The following is a 16334-nucleotide window of genomic DNA, read 5'->3' on the forward strand; positions in this document are numbered from 1 at the left end:
CACGTCACTTATTTCCCTAACACAAAGTTATTGTTATTATTATTATGAAGTTATTAGATATAAGTGTTCCGTTTATCCACCTGATATATTGGTATGCGAACTTCTCCAGGTATGATAGGGCTGTGAAAACACACACACACACACACACACACAAACACACAATTCACAGAGTATGTCCTTGTGTCTTGTACTGTTTTGTTGCTTGTTCAATTAAGCTCACACAAAAAGTCACAACCAGGCTGGAATAGTATGAAATCGTTTAATTGAACGTCTTCCCAATGCTCTCTATACGTAGCTGCATTATGTTAAACAAATTATCAACAATACAAAAATTATTAACACTTCGTGCCATATTTACAGTCAGTTTCTGAAATATACACATACTGTACACATTAATGAAACAAAGAATAGTTAAGTGTACCTACAGTATAAGGCACAGAGTAGTTATAAGCACAGAGGTTCTGTACAGAGTGCATTAGCTTTATTAAACTGCATGGGACGGAGTTATTTGCAGCATAAAGTGATCGATCTTTAAGTTCATGTGTACAAACTATACACTATAAATAACTAAACACACTACACCTTCGGGCAATGAAGGCATACAAGACTACGCTGTATGTCAGACTGAAGCTGGATCTCGTTGAGGTTGACCACACTCCACCAATGTCCCCTTTATGGCACCTTAAGTCCAGCAGCAATACATTTCTCCCCACCTGAGATTCAACAACAACACGGCGGTCCAGAAGTCTGTAGTCAATATGAGAGAATGTTCATGTTTAGGTTTGTGGTGCAAAATTGAGACAGAAGTACAAGAACATTTCGGTGTCACGTGATAGCGACTAAATCAGCACCTATGATGCATTTAAGTGCCACACGGAAAAGTGTCTAAAGGCCATTTGATGAACTGTTAGGCAAACCTTCCACAGAGTTCACATGTACAAAGTTAACTGACATGTGTACTGTTAACATTATAGAGAAGAATTAGTCCATCTCGGTTCTCAGTCGGCGTCTAGACCTCGCATGTGTGTTGTTGCACCCACAATCACTTGTAGAGGCTGAGCTCGGGGCTGTGGTACAGACACATGTGAGCGTCGCAGAGCAGGCGGCGTGCAGGCTCCCGTAAGGAGGCGGCGTCGATCCTGCTCAGCTCCTCCTCCGAGGTAGCGGCCGACCTCTGGGCAGGCCTTCACATGTGGGACATTGAAGCCATTCTCGCCACCTGGATGTCAAGACGCAAACAAGCCAGGTGGTGTAAACGTGTAAACATCTGGGGTTTCGGTCTAGATTGAAGCAACTCACCTTCCCTGTCCGCCATACTGTCAAAAAAGAGCCAGTCGGTGGGACTGGGCCCGTGCTTAACAAAGCTCACGTAATGGCTGGTCTCGATGCAGGTCACGGCAAAGAGAGCCAACCGTTGGCGGATGCCGTGCAGAGGGCCGGACCACGGTCCCCCGGGAACACTGACCTGCCCGGGCTGATGGGAGGACCTCTTCCTGTGACTGTGGACCTGATGAGCGGAGAAGAAGAGGAGGAAGAGGCAATACGAAAGTGTTAAAAGATCAGAGAGGACAAAACAACATGAAATCCAAGGAGAGTCACGGCTACCTGTGTGTTGCAGGTCTGGCAGTACTGTTTCAGCTGGCCGGGCGTGATGTCTGGATCATCGTAACACTGCAGACACTCCCACTCTGCTGTAGCCTGACAGATGCTGCACTGCCTCAGAGCTACACGGAGAGGACAGGGAGAAGGGAACTCAAACAAATCTAAAGTACAATCCAAATCATTTCAATGTTTTCTCTCCCTGGTTCTTACTGTCGTCCAGCAGGTCTGTGATGTCCAGGTTGAGCGTGGGCAAGATGGCGTCAAACATTTTGAAGTCCTTTCCAAATCTGGGCATGAGCAGCAGGAGGCAGGAGGGCGCCTGGAGGAACGATTCATGTGATGAAGTTACCTTTAATATGTAACTACAGCCATAACGATTCCCTGCTCTCATTTCCGTTACCTCGACAAACTTGAGGCCGGCGTGCAGGAACGACGACTCCATCAGGCGCTGCACGCTGGCCACCCTCATCGGGCTGGCCGGCGGCGAGGAGAAGGGGACGGGCGACTCGGGTAACAAGACAGGTGGCGGAGAGGTGGGAGACACGGGGAGGGAGGGAGGGAAGAGCTGGTAGAGGTGACACTGCTGCGGCTGCTGAGTCATGGATCTGAAAGAGAGGAAGAAAGGGGAGAGGTGCTGTTGACTGACCTGGCCTGTGTAACGGAGAAGGGAGGGTGTGTGTGTTTTTGCCGTGACACAATGCGTTTCCTCGGCACGCCTGAATAAAAAGGAAATGAGGTCACCTGATCTTGAGGAGCGGCTCGACGCGGAGGAGCTGGAAAAGCTTGTTGAGGAACTCTTCTGGATCTGACGGAGAAGAACACCAGCCGTATGACAGCATTCCTCAGTCTGAGCGCTGATGTGAGATTGTGTACTGGAGCTCTGGCACGTACAAAAACTCTCTTACGTACCTTTCTCCTGGTCGGTGAAGCCTGTGTCGCTGTCAGTGGCGTCCAGCAGTCGCCTCAGGGCCATGGTCTTGCTGGCACACACGTAACCAAACCTGGGAAACACCCCAGGAAATACACGCTTTACAATAGCAAAATCACCAATGGCACAGGAAGTGTGGGTGTAGCAGTGCAGCAACAGAAACACAGAAACAAACTGAGCCCAGTCAGGTCAGCGGCAAGGCTTCAACGTTTGAGTCGGACGAACCTGCGTAGGGGATTGACGATTTCACAGCGCAGCAGGTCCTGAGCCTGACCGGCGTGTTGGTCGGTGTGAGGGTCGGCGGGCCAGAACAGCACCCAGTCTGCCGAGCTACAGCAGGAGAACAGACTGCAGGGGTGGGGAGGGGGAAAGAGAGCGAGAGAGAGAGAGAGAGATGAGACAGGTGTATCATCCTGCCCTGATAATCTGCTCTGTAACTGTAGCCGTCCTGGGATTTACCTGAACAGCGTAGCGTCCAGGTAGCAGGAGTTGAGATGACCCTGGATGCCCCTCTTCCAGCCCCGGTACAGCTCCTTGGCTTCGTCTCCCTCCAGCGGCGGGGTGTGCTCCTCCACGCGCTCGCTGCCCCACTCTGCAAAGGCTGGGGAGCGACAGGGGACGACATTAAAAAGAAACATTTATCGACTAATGACGGTGCAGTCAAAACAGTACTGTTTAGGTTCGGAGGTCAGGAATTGTACTTTTACCATTTACCACCATCATGTCATTGAGATTGTGAGGTCTGTGGATTGATGCCCAATAGTTCCACCATGAATTAATGATCAGTGTCCATTAATCTACCCCAGACTAGTAATGATGGAGATCCAAACTTTCACAACATTCCCAACAACATCTAGGAAAAACGCACTCCCACCTATGGAGTTGCACCTCTCCACTTGATTGACGGGTGTCTCGGGGGCGGGAAACCTGGAGTCGCGCCTGCAGTTGCGAAGTTTGACAAACAGCCCCTTGTTGGCCTGGCAACGGAAGTGACGCTCGCCGAGGTAACTGCCATCAGTTCCGGCGGACAGCTCTTGGTCCTGACGGGCACAGAGGGGTTCATCAGCAGCGTGCTAAGCTAACAACGCCACAGCCGACCCTCGAGTACAACAACTCACCAGCTCGATTCCTGCCACTCGCTCAGAAACGCCACTGATGCGTCCAATCCAGCGAATCACCCCAAAAAGGGGCGGGTCGTTCACTTCCACCATCGACCCCACCTCCAGGTCACCCTCCGACCCTGCATCGTCGTTCTCGTCCTCAGCCTCCCCGTTAGTGGGCGACCTCAGCGGCGATGGAGGCCCCTGCGTGCCGTTGGCGTGCTGCGGTTGATCCACAGTTGCAGCGGGGAGCGACGTTGGGCTGTGGGGTTTGGGAGGCAGGACGGGGGGAAGGTGCAGGGCTCTGAAGTGGGGCTTTGGCGGGGGTAGGGGAGGAGGCCTGAGCACCGGTTTGGCGGAGATCAGCGGAGGAGGCAATAGGGCGACTTTAGGGCCGTAGGCGGGAGGCGACGTGGGTTTGGGGAGGGGCGGCTGCACAGGCTTCAGGATGGATCTGGGATTTTGCAGAGGAGGGTTGTGACGCTGGGATTTAGGCTCTGAGGGTAAAGAAACAGCGTTATAGCGTCAATCAACAAAAACCGCTCATTTTAATGTTGTGAAATATATTTCCTGTTCTTTGGTTTGGATTTTGACTGCTTAACTTGACACAGCCTTTCATCCCTGTCCATCTTAACAATTCACCGCAGGTTTGAGGGTTGTTGTACCTGGGAAGACCTTGGCGACGGGCAGCAGGTGTCCATATTGGTGCGAGGGAATATGGCAGAGCTTCTCCCCTTTGTAGACGCCGTCCCAGTTTCCCACTGCGCTGTCCTGAAACATTTACCGCAACGTCACACTCAAAACCCCACCCAAAACGTTGCGCCAGTCTAATATTATCAAGGCATTCTGATAGCGCTGCTACACAGACACAAATGAACGCAAATATGTTAAAGATGTATAATATTCATTTTGAAACTTTTCCTGTAATCCCTGTTCCTTGTCATACTGACCAGCAGGACTCCGACATACATCCCTGATGATGTCCGGCCAGGTAGAGGACCACAGAAGCACACCTCGCCCCTCTGGACGTCGTCGTTCAGGGACACGCATACCCGCTGGCCGACGTGGAAAGGCGGAGGTGAAGGCGGAGGTGACACGGGGCCTCTAACGACACCAAAGCCAGGCAGCTGAGGATGCTGGTGGAAGCTGGAGTGACGGTTTTGGGATTGTTGCCTTTGCTGGTGGTTTACGTGGGGATTGTTACTATGGTGGTTACCGTTGCTGGGGTAATAATCGTTGCTGCTGCTGCTGCTGACTTGGTGGGGGTCTCGCTCCCTCTCACGTGCCCTCTCGTGTTCGTCGGAGCCTTCGCTGCGGGACCAGTGGCGTAGCTTGATGTGACTGACTGGGAGGAAGAGGGCAGACGCTTCAGGGCAAATGAAGATCTGATGACCCTTGAAGGACCCGTTACTCTTTCCTTTACCCACCGCTGCGCCCTAGATGAGAGACAGAGACAGGGAGGGAATCACTTAACTAGGTTTCCATCGAATATTGTTATCGTGAAAAACATCAACTCTTCTGCATCCAAATACAAATACACCAACCCGTACAGCCTTGTTTTGGTTGTTTTGATAAATGTAAATATTAGTGCAGCTATAAGTTTACATCCACAGCCAAACTATCCAACAATCCTCTCTATTAGGCTTGCAACCCTTATCTTTGGAATTTAGGAACATCGCAAATGTTAAAGGTCCAGAATTTGCAGCATTTTCATTTCATTACCAACATAAAAGTGCAAAAGGTGGATGGAAACTTTGTTACTTTCACTAATGTCTCTACTGTGATCAGTGTGACTACCAGAGAGGAGTTGTGCTGAGAGATCACCTTGAGCTGGACCCCAAAAAACACGCTAGCGCTCCCTCTGCTCAGCCGGCCTCTGTATCTAAGCTCCGCCTCCGCCAGCTCATCCGGTTGGCCCATTTGGACCCACAAAGGGGCGCCCATGGGTAAGGAGGCAAATCGCTGCAGTTTATTTGGATTGCCTGGGAATAACAAGTCAAAGAAATGAAACGTGTATACTGTAGTACCATGTTTGTGCTGCTCACGGTGCAATCATTACTACTACTTCTACCATCTCTACAACCTATTTATTCAACGACATCTATGATAATTAGATCATATCTCATCTAGAATGTGTAACACAACTATTCCTATCTTACCTAGCAATTTCAGACGGGCTTCCGGATCGGGTACAGGCTCCAACAGGCCGCTGAGGTCAGATGGGATTTCAATCAGGGATTTTATGTCTAGTTTGACCATGATGCCGTTGTCCAACACCTGTGGGAAAACAGGAGGAGAGGAGGAGGACAGATATGAGAGAGAGGAAGAAGTCCTTTAAAAGTGAGATTCCCTACTTCGTGGTCCCCTCAAACTGGAATCAACCGTAAGTCGAGGATAACTAAAAAACTGGGAGAAACTCTTGACAATGTGCATCATCAAATTCATCGTCATTTGTAATTATTAGCCTTATTTCCAACTTCTGAATATCATTTCCAATTATTCATTGTTAATCCCCAAAAGGTCAAAGCTATTCTTGCACTCCCAGGAAGTGCCAACTGCCTCATGCTTTGGATTCCCTGCACCACCTGGGCCAGGTAAGCATGTGTTCATAATATCAGCGGGACATATCCGATTCATTCATTCATCAGGCATTGTTGGGTCTTGTTGCGTGTTTCAAAGTTAACGTGATACATACTTTGACCCAGAGCTGCTCTCCGCGGCTCCTTCCCGCATCTTGCTCCAGGCAGAAGTTCCCCCTCTGCAGCCGAATGGTTCCTTCCAACTGGTCCTGGATCTTCAGGTCGGACGACAACAAGAAGGCTCTCGGGGGGCGACGCTTCCTACCTTGTTCCTGGGCTCCTGCCATCGCGCGCGCGCGTGTGCGATAGTGTGTAGATGCGTCAAAGAGAAGCGACCCACTTCATTTTCCTTTAAAATAAATTAAGAAATACAGATAGTTCCAACTCCAGTGCATCTACGTGACGCCTTTACGTACGTTGACAATGATTCATTGGTGAAATTCCGCCATATTCTCCATTTATAACTACGCAGTAAAGTTGTCTACATGCAAACTTTTATCGAGCACTTACCGATTTAAACAACTTCCATCCACCCGTCAACACGCGCGATTCACCGGATATTTATTAAAAGGATCTCCACTTCAATAACGCAACCGAGAAGCAGGAAGAGGATTGTTGACAGTTTGGCGGACCAATGGCAAACGAGGAAAGTTTGGCCAGTACAGTTTTAGCCAATCAGCGCGCTTGTGGGCGTTATTCCAAAGCTGGGAAATTCCACAGTTGAAAGTACACTTGTTATATATTCATGCTCTGTAGGAAGCACATTCACGCTGAAACTTTCTCCTTTATTGGTTTATAAATACTATAGAAAAATATCGGCACTTCATCTGTTTTTACATTCGCACACACACACCTATCTCGTTAAAATAACAGACGTATTTCAATTTGCAATACAAACTCGGAACTGTGATGCGGAATTACACAAACATACAAAGTGCATTGTCAGACGTGGGTTGTAAACACGACACATGTAATGGCACATATTCTATTATGTGACAAGGTGCAGTGTGTCAGTTTCGTTGTGGTAGGAGAATTAATCCTTGAGTGCCACAAGACTGGTAGCACCAGTCCTGCTGAAGTGCCCTTGAGCAAATCTCATCAACTCCAGGGATGAAATTAAATGCAAGTCAATAACACAAAATAGAGGTGTACACAATGCCTGAGAAAACTAAAATTTCCATATTTACACAGTATGTCTAAAAAACCCTTTACCAGCATACTCCATACATTTACACATGAACTAAAGCTAAATCTACATGGAAAGTAAAAGGTGGACTAAAATAAATGAACACTGTTTTGAGAGTTTTGAGCTCATCTTGATTCACATCTTTACCATATTGTTTCTAATAAATTTACACACACACATTGTCCAAGTTGCTATGTGAGCTGACACTGCATGAGATTGAGAAAGTCAGAATAAATATACAAGTCAAGTTTTGCTCAGACTGCATAGTACACACACATATACAGTTATACTCCACAGCAATATGATCTATATCTATATCCTAATTTTAAGGGAAAAAATGTGCAATAGTTTCAATAGTACATTCATTACAAGTCGTTCTTTTATTATTATGTATGCTTCATAAGCTGAAGGTGTAATCGGGTTTTGAACCACATTCATGAGGTTCTCCAGTTCGGCGTGCAACGTTGGTTTGCCAATAAATGGTCCATTTCCAAAGCGTCAAGGCATTCACCATATCAGCACAGGTCTTAAAATGTCTGAATGTCAGTGGAGGTCAAAACTGATGAGTTCACTGTTCTGTGTTGATAAAGTAGGTGGTGAGTTCCCCTTTGCCCTTGACATTGACCACTCCTCTGAGAGTAACGTTGTACCCCAGGTTCTGGACCACCTGCATCGTCTCCTCCGTTGCCTGGTAAACAGAGAGGGACATTTTTACAGAGGACAAAACTGAACATTTTCTATCCAGCCAACTACAACAACAAACCTCATGCTTCTATTCATTTCCCCTTGGGGATCAATAAAGTGTCTTTCATTCATTCTTTCTTTCTTTCTATTCCACAAAGGTTCATGATTATTAGGAAGTTCCATTCCATCTCAAGCTCTTTATCCCTGACCTGGATCTTGTCGAGCACACCTGTGCTGTCCATCCTGCTGGCCACATTAACAGTGTTCCCCCATATATCATACTGCGGCTTATGTGCTCCGATCACTCCTGCAATCACTGGACCATGGTTTATTCCTGCAGGTAAAAGAATGGAGAGAGACAGATCAGGGGGATTCCTTCCTTTGTCTTACATATACCTCAGAAACCCCTCATCTTATCTGTGTACACTCACCGATTCTTAGTTTGAAGCTGTTAAAGGAGTGAGTGTTGATAAGCTCCAGGTTGCCCATCAGAGCGATGGCAAACTCCACCATGGAGCGCACCTGACTGTAGGACATGTCGCCATTCTGTAGAGGGAGCCAGAGATCATGTTTAGACAGGTTAGGCCAAGGCATCTGCACTGCACCTATGACACATGTCATAGGCCGGACGACAACAATTAATTTAAGTTTCATACTATAATACTAAAAACACATGGATGCACCTGGAGATACGTTTTAATGTACTCAGAACACTTCAAGTCTATCTTGCAAAATGAAGACAAGACCAAACCTTTCTTTCCTCATCCGAAGTTGGATTGCTCAGCCCGGCAGCCGCCATGTATGTGCTCCCGATGGTCTTTATTTTTATCACTGAGCTGAATTTGGGTTTGGAGAGTAGCTGTGTGATGCGGACACAAGAAAAAGAATGAGACGGAGCGCAGAAAGAGGAGACAAGTGGCGCCGTTTCAATTAGGTCTCATTGTACCTCATCAAAGTCTGCTACGATCTCATTGAGGAAGCGCAGACACTCCAGCCCGTCTCTGGTGACGCTGCTCTCAGTGTAAAACTCCTTGAACTGAGGTACAGAGGCAAACATCACGCACACACAGTCGTATGACTGACTGTACAGGTCCTGGAAAAGGGACATTTAAAGCAAAATTACTAAATGTCAAATTTAATTTTTTAATTCATTTTGTTCAACATCAAAATCCCCATAAAAATAGACTTGTGTTTTGATTGATATGTCATCCTTCCTGTCTGTTGCTATGTCCCTTTACAACACCTCACCACACTCTATTAGACAGACATAAATGGAACCACTGTTGCAACAAATGATGACACCACAAATGACACACACATTAGCTGCACACTCACAGCTGCAGTCTTTGACATCATGTATGATGTCACAAATTTTTACTAGCAGGAGAGTCAGAGTCAGAGTTGAGACTTTTGAGTAATACATTTACTTTCCTTATCTTTAGTTTGCTCAAAGTGACTTAAACCTTGCATTGTTTTATTTAATGTTGCAACTTTTGGCTTACAGTATTGTCACTTACAGCATATACACCTTTGTTATAACATATAGTAGACACATCGAACACCTCACCACTGTCTAATATAGAACACTCTGCCCCATAGTTTCTGTTTAGGTCACACGTTACTCTTTATGCCCTTAAACTATTAATATTTAGCATTTTAGCATTTTCTATATCTATCTTCTACAGTAAAGTGGAGCGGGCAATGGGTCTACATAATTTTGTTTTCTGTACCTGATTGCGAACAGTTTTGCCCATGAAGAAGGAGGCGACATGGAGCGGCAGGACGTTCTCGAGGAGGAGCTTGTTGACGTTCTCCATTGTCTCCATGTCCTCCTTCTCCGATTCAAAGCAACGCTCCAACAGGAAGTCTACTCGGCAACTCAGCTCGTCCTGAGAGCGACGTTAATGGATTTGGATGAAAGGGTAGTTTGTTTTAAAGTTTGCATTGATTCACACACACGCACACACACACACACACACACACACACACACACACACACACACACACTCACACACCTACCCGTCTAGCCAGTATGAGACAGGTGATGTAGAAAATGCAAAGCCAAATCCCAGCCATGACCTTAGGCTCCTTCAGGACACCAGGCCTGGAGAAACACACACACACACACACACACACACACACACACACACACACACACACACCCACACACACACACACACACAGGTTATTATCTGTGGCAGGTTCAAGTACCGTCAGTGTTCTTTCCTACATAATTTCCTAAGTGTGTCTTGTCTCTCCCAGTCAAAGGGGCCTGCAACCCTCAGCAGGTTACTGCCTGTGGAAAGCTCTTGAATAAATGATGGAAATCTGATCCTCAAGACAATGAATAACAACCTGGACAGGCGTGTCAGACAAAGGCAGGGAATTTAAAACCGTGGGCGGCCGGCGTGATGACTATACATAGCACAAATGTGAATGAAAGGAAAGTGCGGAAGGGAAAACTTGAGTAGGATTAAAAAGCGTGTGGGACTGCGTCAACAGCTAGAGCCATTGCATAACTGCATCTTTGCGCAGACACACTTACTTTGTGTCATTGTAAAGCAGGTCCACGAGGCAGTCGGACCTCGGGGCGTAAACGTGGAGGAAGAGGGCCAGGTAAACCACCACAGCCAGGGTGAGCAGCAGTGCCTTCACCGACAAACACGTCTTGACAAACACGATCACTCCCAGCATGGCCAGCAGACTGCAGTAAACGTAGTACTGGACAGTTTGGAGGTGGATTTGAGGAAAGAGGACACATACATGGGTGTTTCTTTATCAATAAATCACGAGAAACAAGTTCCCAGTGACGTCACAGGGATTAAAACGCACAGGATGTTCTTCTGAAGGTACTCACAGGAAAAGTGTAGAGTTTGAGATCTTCCAACTCTGACTTGTTGGTGGCGATGGCGGTGCAGTTGTCTCCAGGGATGAAGACCTGACACGAAAGAGAGAGAGAGAGAGAGAGAGAGAGAGAGAGAGAGAGAGAGAGAGGAGGGAAAGAAATGACAGAGACAGAAAGAGAGAAAAGACATTAGTAACTTGCAACTAAACAATAAATACAAATGGACAACGGATAACTCACAAAGTTGAGGATGGCCATGAGCAGAGTGAGCAGCACAACCAGACTGATGACAAACAGCCGCAGCAGCATCCTGGTGGCGACGCCGCGGGACAGCCCGGATATCCACTGGACGCTCTCCGGCATCTTTTTGTACCATTTCTGAAACAAACAAACACACACGCAGACACACAGACGTTCAAGTATGAGAATGTTCTGTATAATTCGGGAAAAACCTGGAAAGTTACTGAGCCACAATGCTCAAAACTATTGCTGGTTTCACCTGTAAGTATCCAGTGAAAGCGATGGACAGAATCAGCACCATCACGGGGAAGGTCACGCCATAGGACACGGCCATTACAAAGTTCCTGAAAGAGTAAAGCCACATAAATAAAGTACCTGGAAGTCTGACTGATAATTGTACTTGAGTGTTGAAAGCGAGTGGAATGGTGACGAGTACAATACCGTGTCACTCACTTTTCAGAGACGAGCATCTGGACCACAAAAAGAGTCACGTAGATCAGAGCGATGCAGCTCAAGCACAGGTGCAAACCCCTTACCTCCTCCAGACGGAACTGTGGCACACACACACACACACACACACACACACAGGTGAGGTGTAGCAGAGGTTGATGTCGTAGAAAGCAGAGTTATTCCGGTGCATGGAGCTGTACCTGTTTCTCCAGGCTCATGTCGTTGAACAGCAAAGTCAAACAGTTCAGCTTCTTTGATCGCCACCTGAATAATCAGAGTGTAAAAAATGACTGTGGTGTCGATCAGAAAGAAGTTAGAGTTCAAAAATCAAGGCGGCAGGGGCGGCATCTTACCCTGCTGTGTCTACTGTGTCCAGCGATCCCCTGATGGTGTTATCTACATACAAACTGGAGCAAGGCAACACATAGGACAGAAAGTCATAAAATGGGAGACTGACCACAGGACAGAATGAACAGTATAAAGGCTGGAAGAGGAGCTCACTTGCTGCTGTTACTAGGATGAGGTAATCTTTCCTGAAACACACACAAACATGTTTTTTGTCATTTTTGTGTGTGTGCGCTGCATTTTATTTTTGCGTGCGGCAAACTACCCGAAGGGGATACATACTGCTGGCAGCTGCGATTGGTTCCGAGTCACGTTGCCGGGGACAATCCGCCTTTGGGAGGGCCTGCCGTTGGGGTTGCTGAGGTCGGCGAAGGGGTGGACGTTCTTCCAGGACTGGAGGTACTGAGACATCCGCACCGACGCCCGCTGCCTGGTCTCGCCCGATGCAAGAGTGTTAACCTGGAATCAAGATGAAAATGAGTTTATTTGACGCATTTCTCCTTTGTGTGTCATTGCAGCGATTTGGAGCTGGGTGCCTTGCTCAAGGACGCTTCTGGTTACGAATCAGCATTGTTACTTTAAAGCCAGTCTGCTCCTCCAACATACTACCAGTTTGACAAACAAACATACGTACCACTTTAGGCTTCCTTTCTCTCTTGTGGGGGTCAATGACCAGGTATGTTTTCCGGCCACTAAGAAGAGGATTCCGACTCCCCCCGTCCCCGTCCTCCACTTGGTACGCTCCATTCAGGTGCCGAAGCGTCTCCTCTGTGATGTGGACTCGCCTAAATGCAGTTTTAGAGTTAATGTGTTTGCAATAATGCCTTTTTAGGTATATTTTGAGATCTCCACACATCTCTGCCCTCTTCATCCTTATCTATCGTCACCACACTCGCCCATCACTCCAAATGTTATCAGCGCTATCTTCATGGAATCAGCAGAGTCTCACCCAGGAAGGCCTCCAGACTCCATGTGGTTGGCTAACGTCACGTCGTGCGACCACACATCGTACTGCCACTTCTGCAGGCCGATCACGCCGCAGAGCACGTTGCCGGTGTGAACGCCCACCCTCATGTTGATCTCAACCGCTGTCGCTTCTCTCAGCAAACTGCAGACATAAATAAATACATTCTTGTTTAGTGACTGATGGAAAAGAATGAAGTCATACAGAGTCATGTGCAAGTTTTATTCCTGCAGCTGTGAGGAAAGAGGGAGGGGAATACCTAACAACAAATGTAAGATAATGAACTCGGAAGAGGAGGATAAGAAGGATGAAGGAGAGAGATTTTTCAATACTGTCTTTAAACATGGCGGGTCGTGTCTACGTTTGTCAGCTAAACCGACCTGATGGCGGTGCACATGTCCAGTCCCATCTGGACGCAGTTCTTGGCGTGGGTGGGGATTGGGTCGGGCAGGCCTGACACACAGTAGTAGCAGTCGCCCAGGATCTTAATGCGGAGACAACCATTCTTCTACGGAGTTCGGAGGAGATATTCAGGGTTGTGATCATGTCTCGTGGGAAAATATATTTGTTGATCACAGATGCCTCACCATTGCGATGCTGTCGAACCTGCCGAACAGCTTGTTGAGCACAGCCACCAGCTCCTGTGGTGTGCAGCTACTTGCCAGCTTTGTAAAGCCCACAATGTCTGCATACAGGATACTGCGCAAATACACACACACACATATATTGAAGTACTGCAGTTTTGAGGTTTGCTCAACTGTGACAGTCAAACAGGCTGCGCTTTAATTTCCAGGTCAACATCATTAAAAGCAGCCAGGTGGAAGGAGCACATGGGTCAGAGCCGTAATCATCCTCAGACAATAACAGAGACATCACCAAGACGACAGGTAGACAATAGTTTAGGAGCAGAATGTTTTTTTGTCGGTACTGTACTGTTGTAGCCAACATTGTCACGTATCATCGTCACCTGACGTCTTTGTGCTGCCGCACGTAGAGACAGTGGAAGTTGTTGAAGTTGGTCCCCTTCCCCTCTATGGGCTTGGACAGTCTCTTTATCACCTCTGTTTTCAGCTCCATGGCGATGTAAAGTGGCAACACCGACAGGAGGAGGCGCTCCTGTGGTCATGGAAACAGTCGGGGCAGAGAGGGTTAGGTGTGTGAGGAAGGCAGGCGGGTAGTTTGGAGACCTGGCAGACTCGGCCGTCCCTTTTCTGGCCCGTAGAGGTGACAGTAAAAGAAGCGGCTAACAAAGCGATCCTTGTTTACAGAGTGGACCGTGTTTCATTTATTTGTTTACCCGCTCTGAATGGTGTCCATTTTGGTTTGCTTATTGTATCAATGCTGGGCTTCAGACAAGTAAATGATTAATCTATTGACTTAATGGCCAGCAAAGCAGGCAGTAACCAAACCCAGGATATTTACATAGAGACCTTCAATGAGAGAGACTGCACGTTATGATTTTAAAGTACCCGAAACAAACTACTGTATAGAGGACAAACAGGTGGAATCATTTACATATTTGGTTTGTCAAAGTGAGGTTTATGTTGCATTCAATGGCCTTGTAATGAAAATGGCCCTAGTCAAACCATCCACAGCCCAGAGAGTGAAATGAGGAAGTTATCTGATCAGATGTAACTTGAACTGAGCTGAGCTAAGCGAACAAAATGAGCTGATGTTATTGATGTTATACATATTGGACTAATACTTGAATCCAATCTAATCTGACAATCTGAATCAAGTGTTTTACCTGCTGGTATTTCCTGATCTCTTTCTGACAGCGTATGGCGCTGAACTCTTCTTTCTTCTGATTAGACAGCCGCAGCGCGTGCTCGCTCATCCACAGGTGGAAAATCCCCACGCAGTTCACACACAGCAACAGCATCCCGTTCGCCACCAACTGAGAGGTGAGATTAAGTTTAAATTATGCTTGCATCCTCCTCATTTAACCCTTTATATCTGTAGCGGCTAAGAGGCCGGGGACAAACACCTGGTCTACAGCCTTCTGCCTTGCTCCAGGGCAATGGCAGGGGAATTAAAGCAACACATGTGAGATTTGATGGTGGAGAAATCTGCAGCAATGGAGATGACTCTAGTCTGTAGTTCAGCCTTGTGTTATGAGGGATAACAGAAGGATGAAGCACACGGTCACAGGTGTGGGACTTTGCCATAAATGAGGAGTGATTCGGACCATTTGCATGATGTTTTCCAGAGTGAATACATACTGCACAGCTGATATTTGAATAGGGACGCTATGTTTTAGCACCTGATCTCTTCACCTGCAGTTCATTTGCAAACCTTTGTCGGCAACATTTCCATTTGCAGCGTTGTGCAGCGAAACATTTCCTGGTTGTTTTACAGCAATACTTAACTACACACAAAGTCGTAAACTTGTAAATGATGGGAGGGATACTTGCAGAAAAGGCAGGGACTCTCGCAGAACTGGTTTGCACATGCCATCACAAACCAAAAATAGAGGAGGGTGTATTACCTGTACGGCCAAATCGGGTGTGTCCGGGCTTGTGACTGAGACGTAGACGCTGATGATGATGATGTGAGAGAGACTGGTCCCTATTCCTACCATGAGGGCCCAAGCCAAAGAGAGAGGCAGCACTGTGTACACACTGAGAGAGAGGAAGAGGAAGAACGCTACCTGAGACAGGGAAGAGGACGGGAGAGAGGAAGGGAGAGCCGGCACAGAAGAGGAAGGGGAGAGAGAGAGAGAAGAATGAGAGTTAGGCATCATCTGTTCCTGCCCCGGCCGCCATCTGCGTTTGCCTCGCTTCTCACCTGTTCCCACGCGGCGACAGGTCCGCCAGTGAAGATGAAGACTATGGCGGTGACGTACAGCGTCCCCCAGACGAAGAGGGCCAGGGCACCGCCGCATCGCCTCAACGTGGGCAGCCAGGGCAGGCAGACGAGCAGGGCGACGCTCAGGCAGACAACCACGCACACCACGGACAGAGCGCCTACATGGACGTCGCTGGTCTGCACGGGATTAAGCCACAGCTCAATTATGGATTGATGGCAAGAGATTGAGATACTGATGTTGGACACAGACATATGAAGGTAGTGACATGAAGGAGGATCCTAATGTACATATTCGGGAAGATGCAAGGAGATTGTCAAAGCCATACAGAGATGCCGCACGGAATATTCTGGACAAGCAGGAAAAACAGTGGAGAAACACACACGTACACACACAGAAACAAATACACAGGACAACAGCTACACAAACAAAACATCTGCCCACGTTTCCAAAATGACACTGCAGTTAGAGGAAACCTGGGCCTTGTTGTTGTCTAAACCAATATCGCCCAACTAAACATTATCACAACGCTTGTCCATCCTATCCCAATGAAGCGTCCTACAATGGCCTATTTTGATATTTGATATTTGAATATGTCCTTGTGA

General features: G+C 47.4%; 2 protein-coding genes across 4 annotated transcripts in view; both read right to left on the reverse strand.

Moving 5' to 3' along the window:
* Nucleotides 1-255: 255 nt before the first annotated feature.
* cyld3 (cylindromatosis (turban tumor syndrome) 3) lies at nucleotides 256-6830 on the reverse strand. The gene is given in 18 exon segments (XM_076162608.1): nucleotides 256-1160; nucleotides 1162-1219; nucleotides 1300-1507; nucleotides 1606-1724; nucleotides 1813-1921; nucleotides 2003-2207; nucleotides 2344-2407; nucleotides 2512-2603; nucleotides 2756-2878; nucleotides 2990-3131; nucleotides 3405-3570; nucleotides 3649-4127; nucleotides 4296-4401; nucleotides 4581-5066; nucleotides 5455-5612; nucleotides 5790-5907; nucleotides 6326-6558; nucleotides 6720-6830. Coding segments are annotated over 17 exon segments (2922 nt in total). The 5' UTR covers nucleotides 6497-6558; nucleotides 6720-6830; the 3' UTR covers nucleotides 256-1042.
* A 150-nt stretch (nucleotides 6831-6980) lies between these two features.
* LOC143010327 (adenylate cyclase type 2) overlaps nucleotides 6981-16334 on the reverse strand; it is an 11865-nt gene continuing 2511 nt past the window's right edge. For all 3 annotated transcript variants that reach the window (XM_076162603.1, XM_076162605.1, XM_076162604.1), the window contains exons 3-26: nucleotides 15711-15908; nucleotides 15412-15573; nucleotides 14671-14820; nucleotides 13891-14039; nucleotides 13511-13622; nucleotides 13304-13431; nucleotides 12909-13067; nucleotides 12594-12744; nucleotides 12242-12418; nucleotides 12116-12147; nucleotides 11968-12021; nucleotides 11815-11878; nucleotides 11618-11715; nucleotides 11424-11508; nucleotides 11165-11302; nucleotides 10937-11017; nucleotides 10625-10800; nucleotides 10099-10183; nucleotides 9810-9968; nucleotides 9026-9172; nucleotides 8831-8938; nucleotides 8511-8625; nucleotides 8289-8413; nucleotides 6981-8083 (exon numbers count right to left, since the gene is read on the reverse strand). In XM_076162603.1, the coding sequence (XP_076018718.1) occupies nucleotides 7964-8083; nucleotides 8289-8413; nucleotides 8511-8625; nucleotides 8831-8938; nucleotides 9026-9172; nucleotides 9810-9968; nucleotides 10099-10183; nucleotides 10625-10800; nucleotides 10937-11017; nucleotides 11165-11302; nucleotides 11424-11508; nucleotides 11618-11715; nucleotides 11815-11878; nucleotides 11968-12021; nucleotides 12116-12147; nucleotides 12242-12418; nucleotides 12594-12744; nucleotides 12909-13067; nucleotides 13304-13431; nucleotides 13511-13622; nucleotides 13891-14039; nucleotides 14671-14820; nucleotides 15412-15573; nucleotides 15711-15908 (2973 nt within the window). In that variant the 3' untranslated portion in view covers nucleotides 6981-7963. The remainder of the gene's footprint in view (nucleotides 8084-8288; nucleotides 8414-8510; nucleotides 8626-8830; nucleotides 8939-9025; nucleotides 9173-9809; nucleotides 9969-10098; nucleotides 10184-10624; nucleotides 10801-10936; nucleotides 11018-11164; nucleotides 11303-11423; nucleotides 11509-11617; nucleotides 11716-11814; nucleotides 11879-11967; nucleotides 12022-12115; nucleotides 12148-12241; nucleotides 12419-12593; nucleotides 12745-12908; nucleotides 13068-13303; nucleotides 13432-13510; nucleotides 13623-13890; nucleotides 14040-14670; nucleotides 14821-15411; nucleotides 15574-15710; nucleotides 15909-16334) is intronic.

The sequence above is a fragment of the Genypterus blacodes genome, unplaced genomic scaffold (genome assembly GCF_046128005.1).
Source record: "Genypterus blacodes isolate CSIRO-AG114 ecotype Tasmania unplaced genomic scaffold, CSIRO-AGI_Gbla_v1 ptg000122l_1, whole genome shotgun sequence".
NCBI lineage: Eukaryota > Metazoa > Chordata > Actinopteri > Ophidiiformes > Ophidiidae > Genypterus > Genypterus blacodes.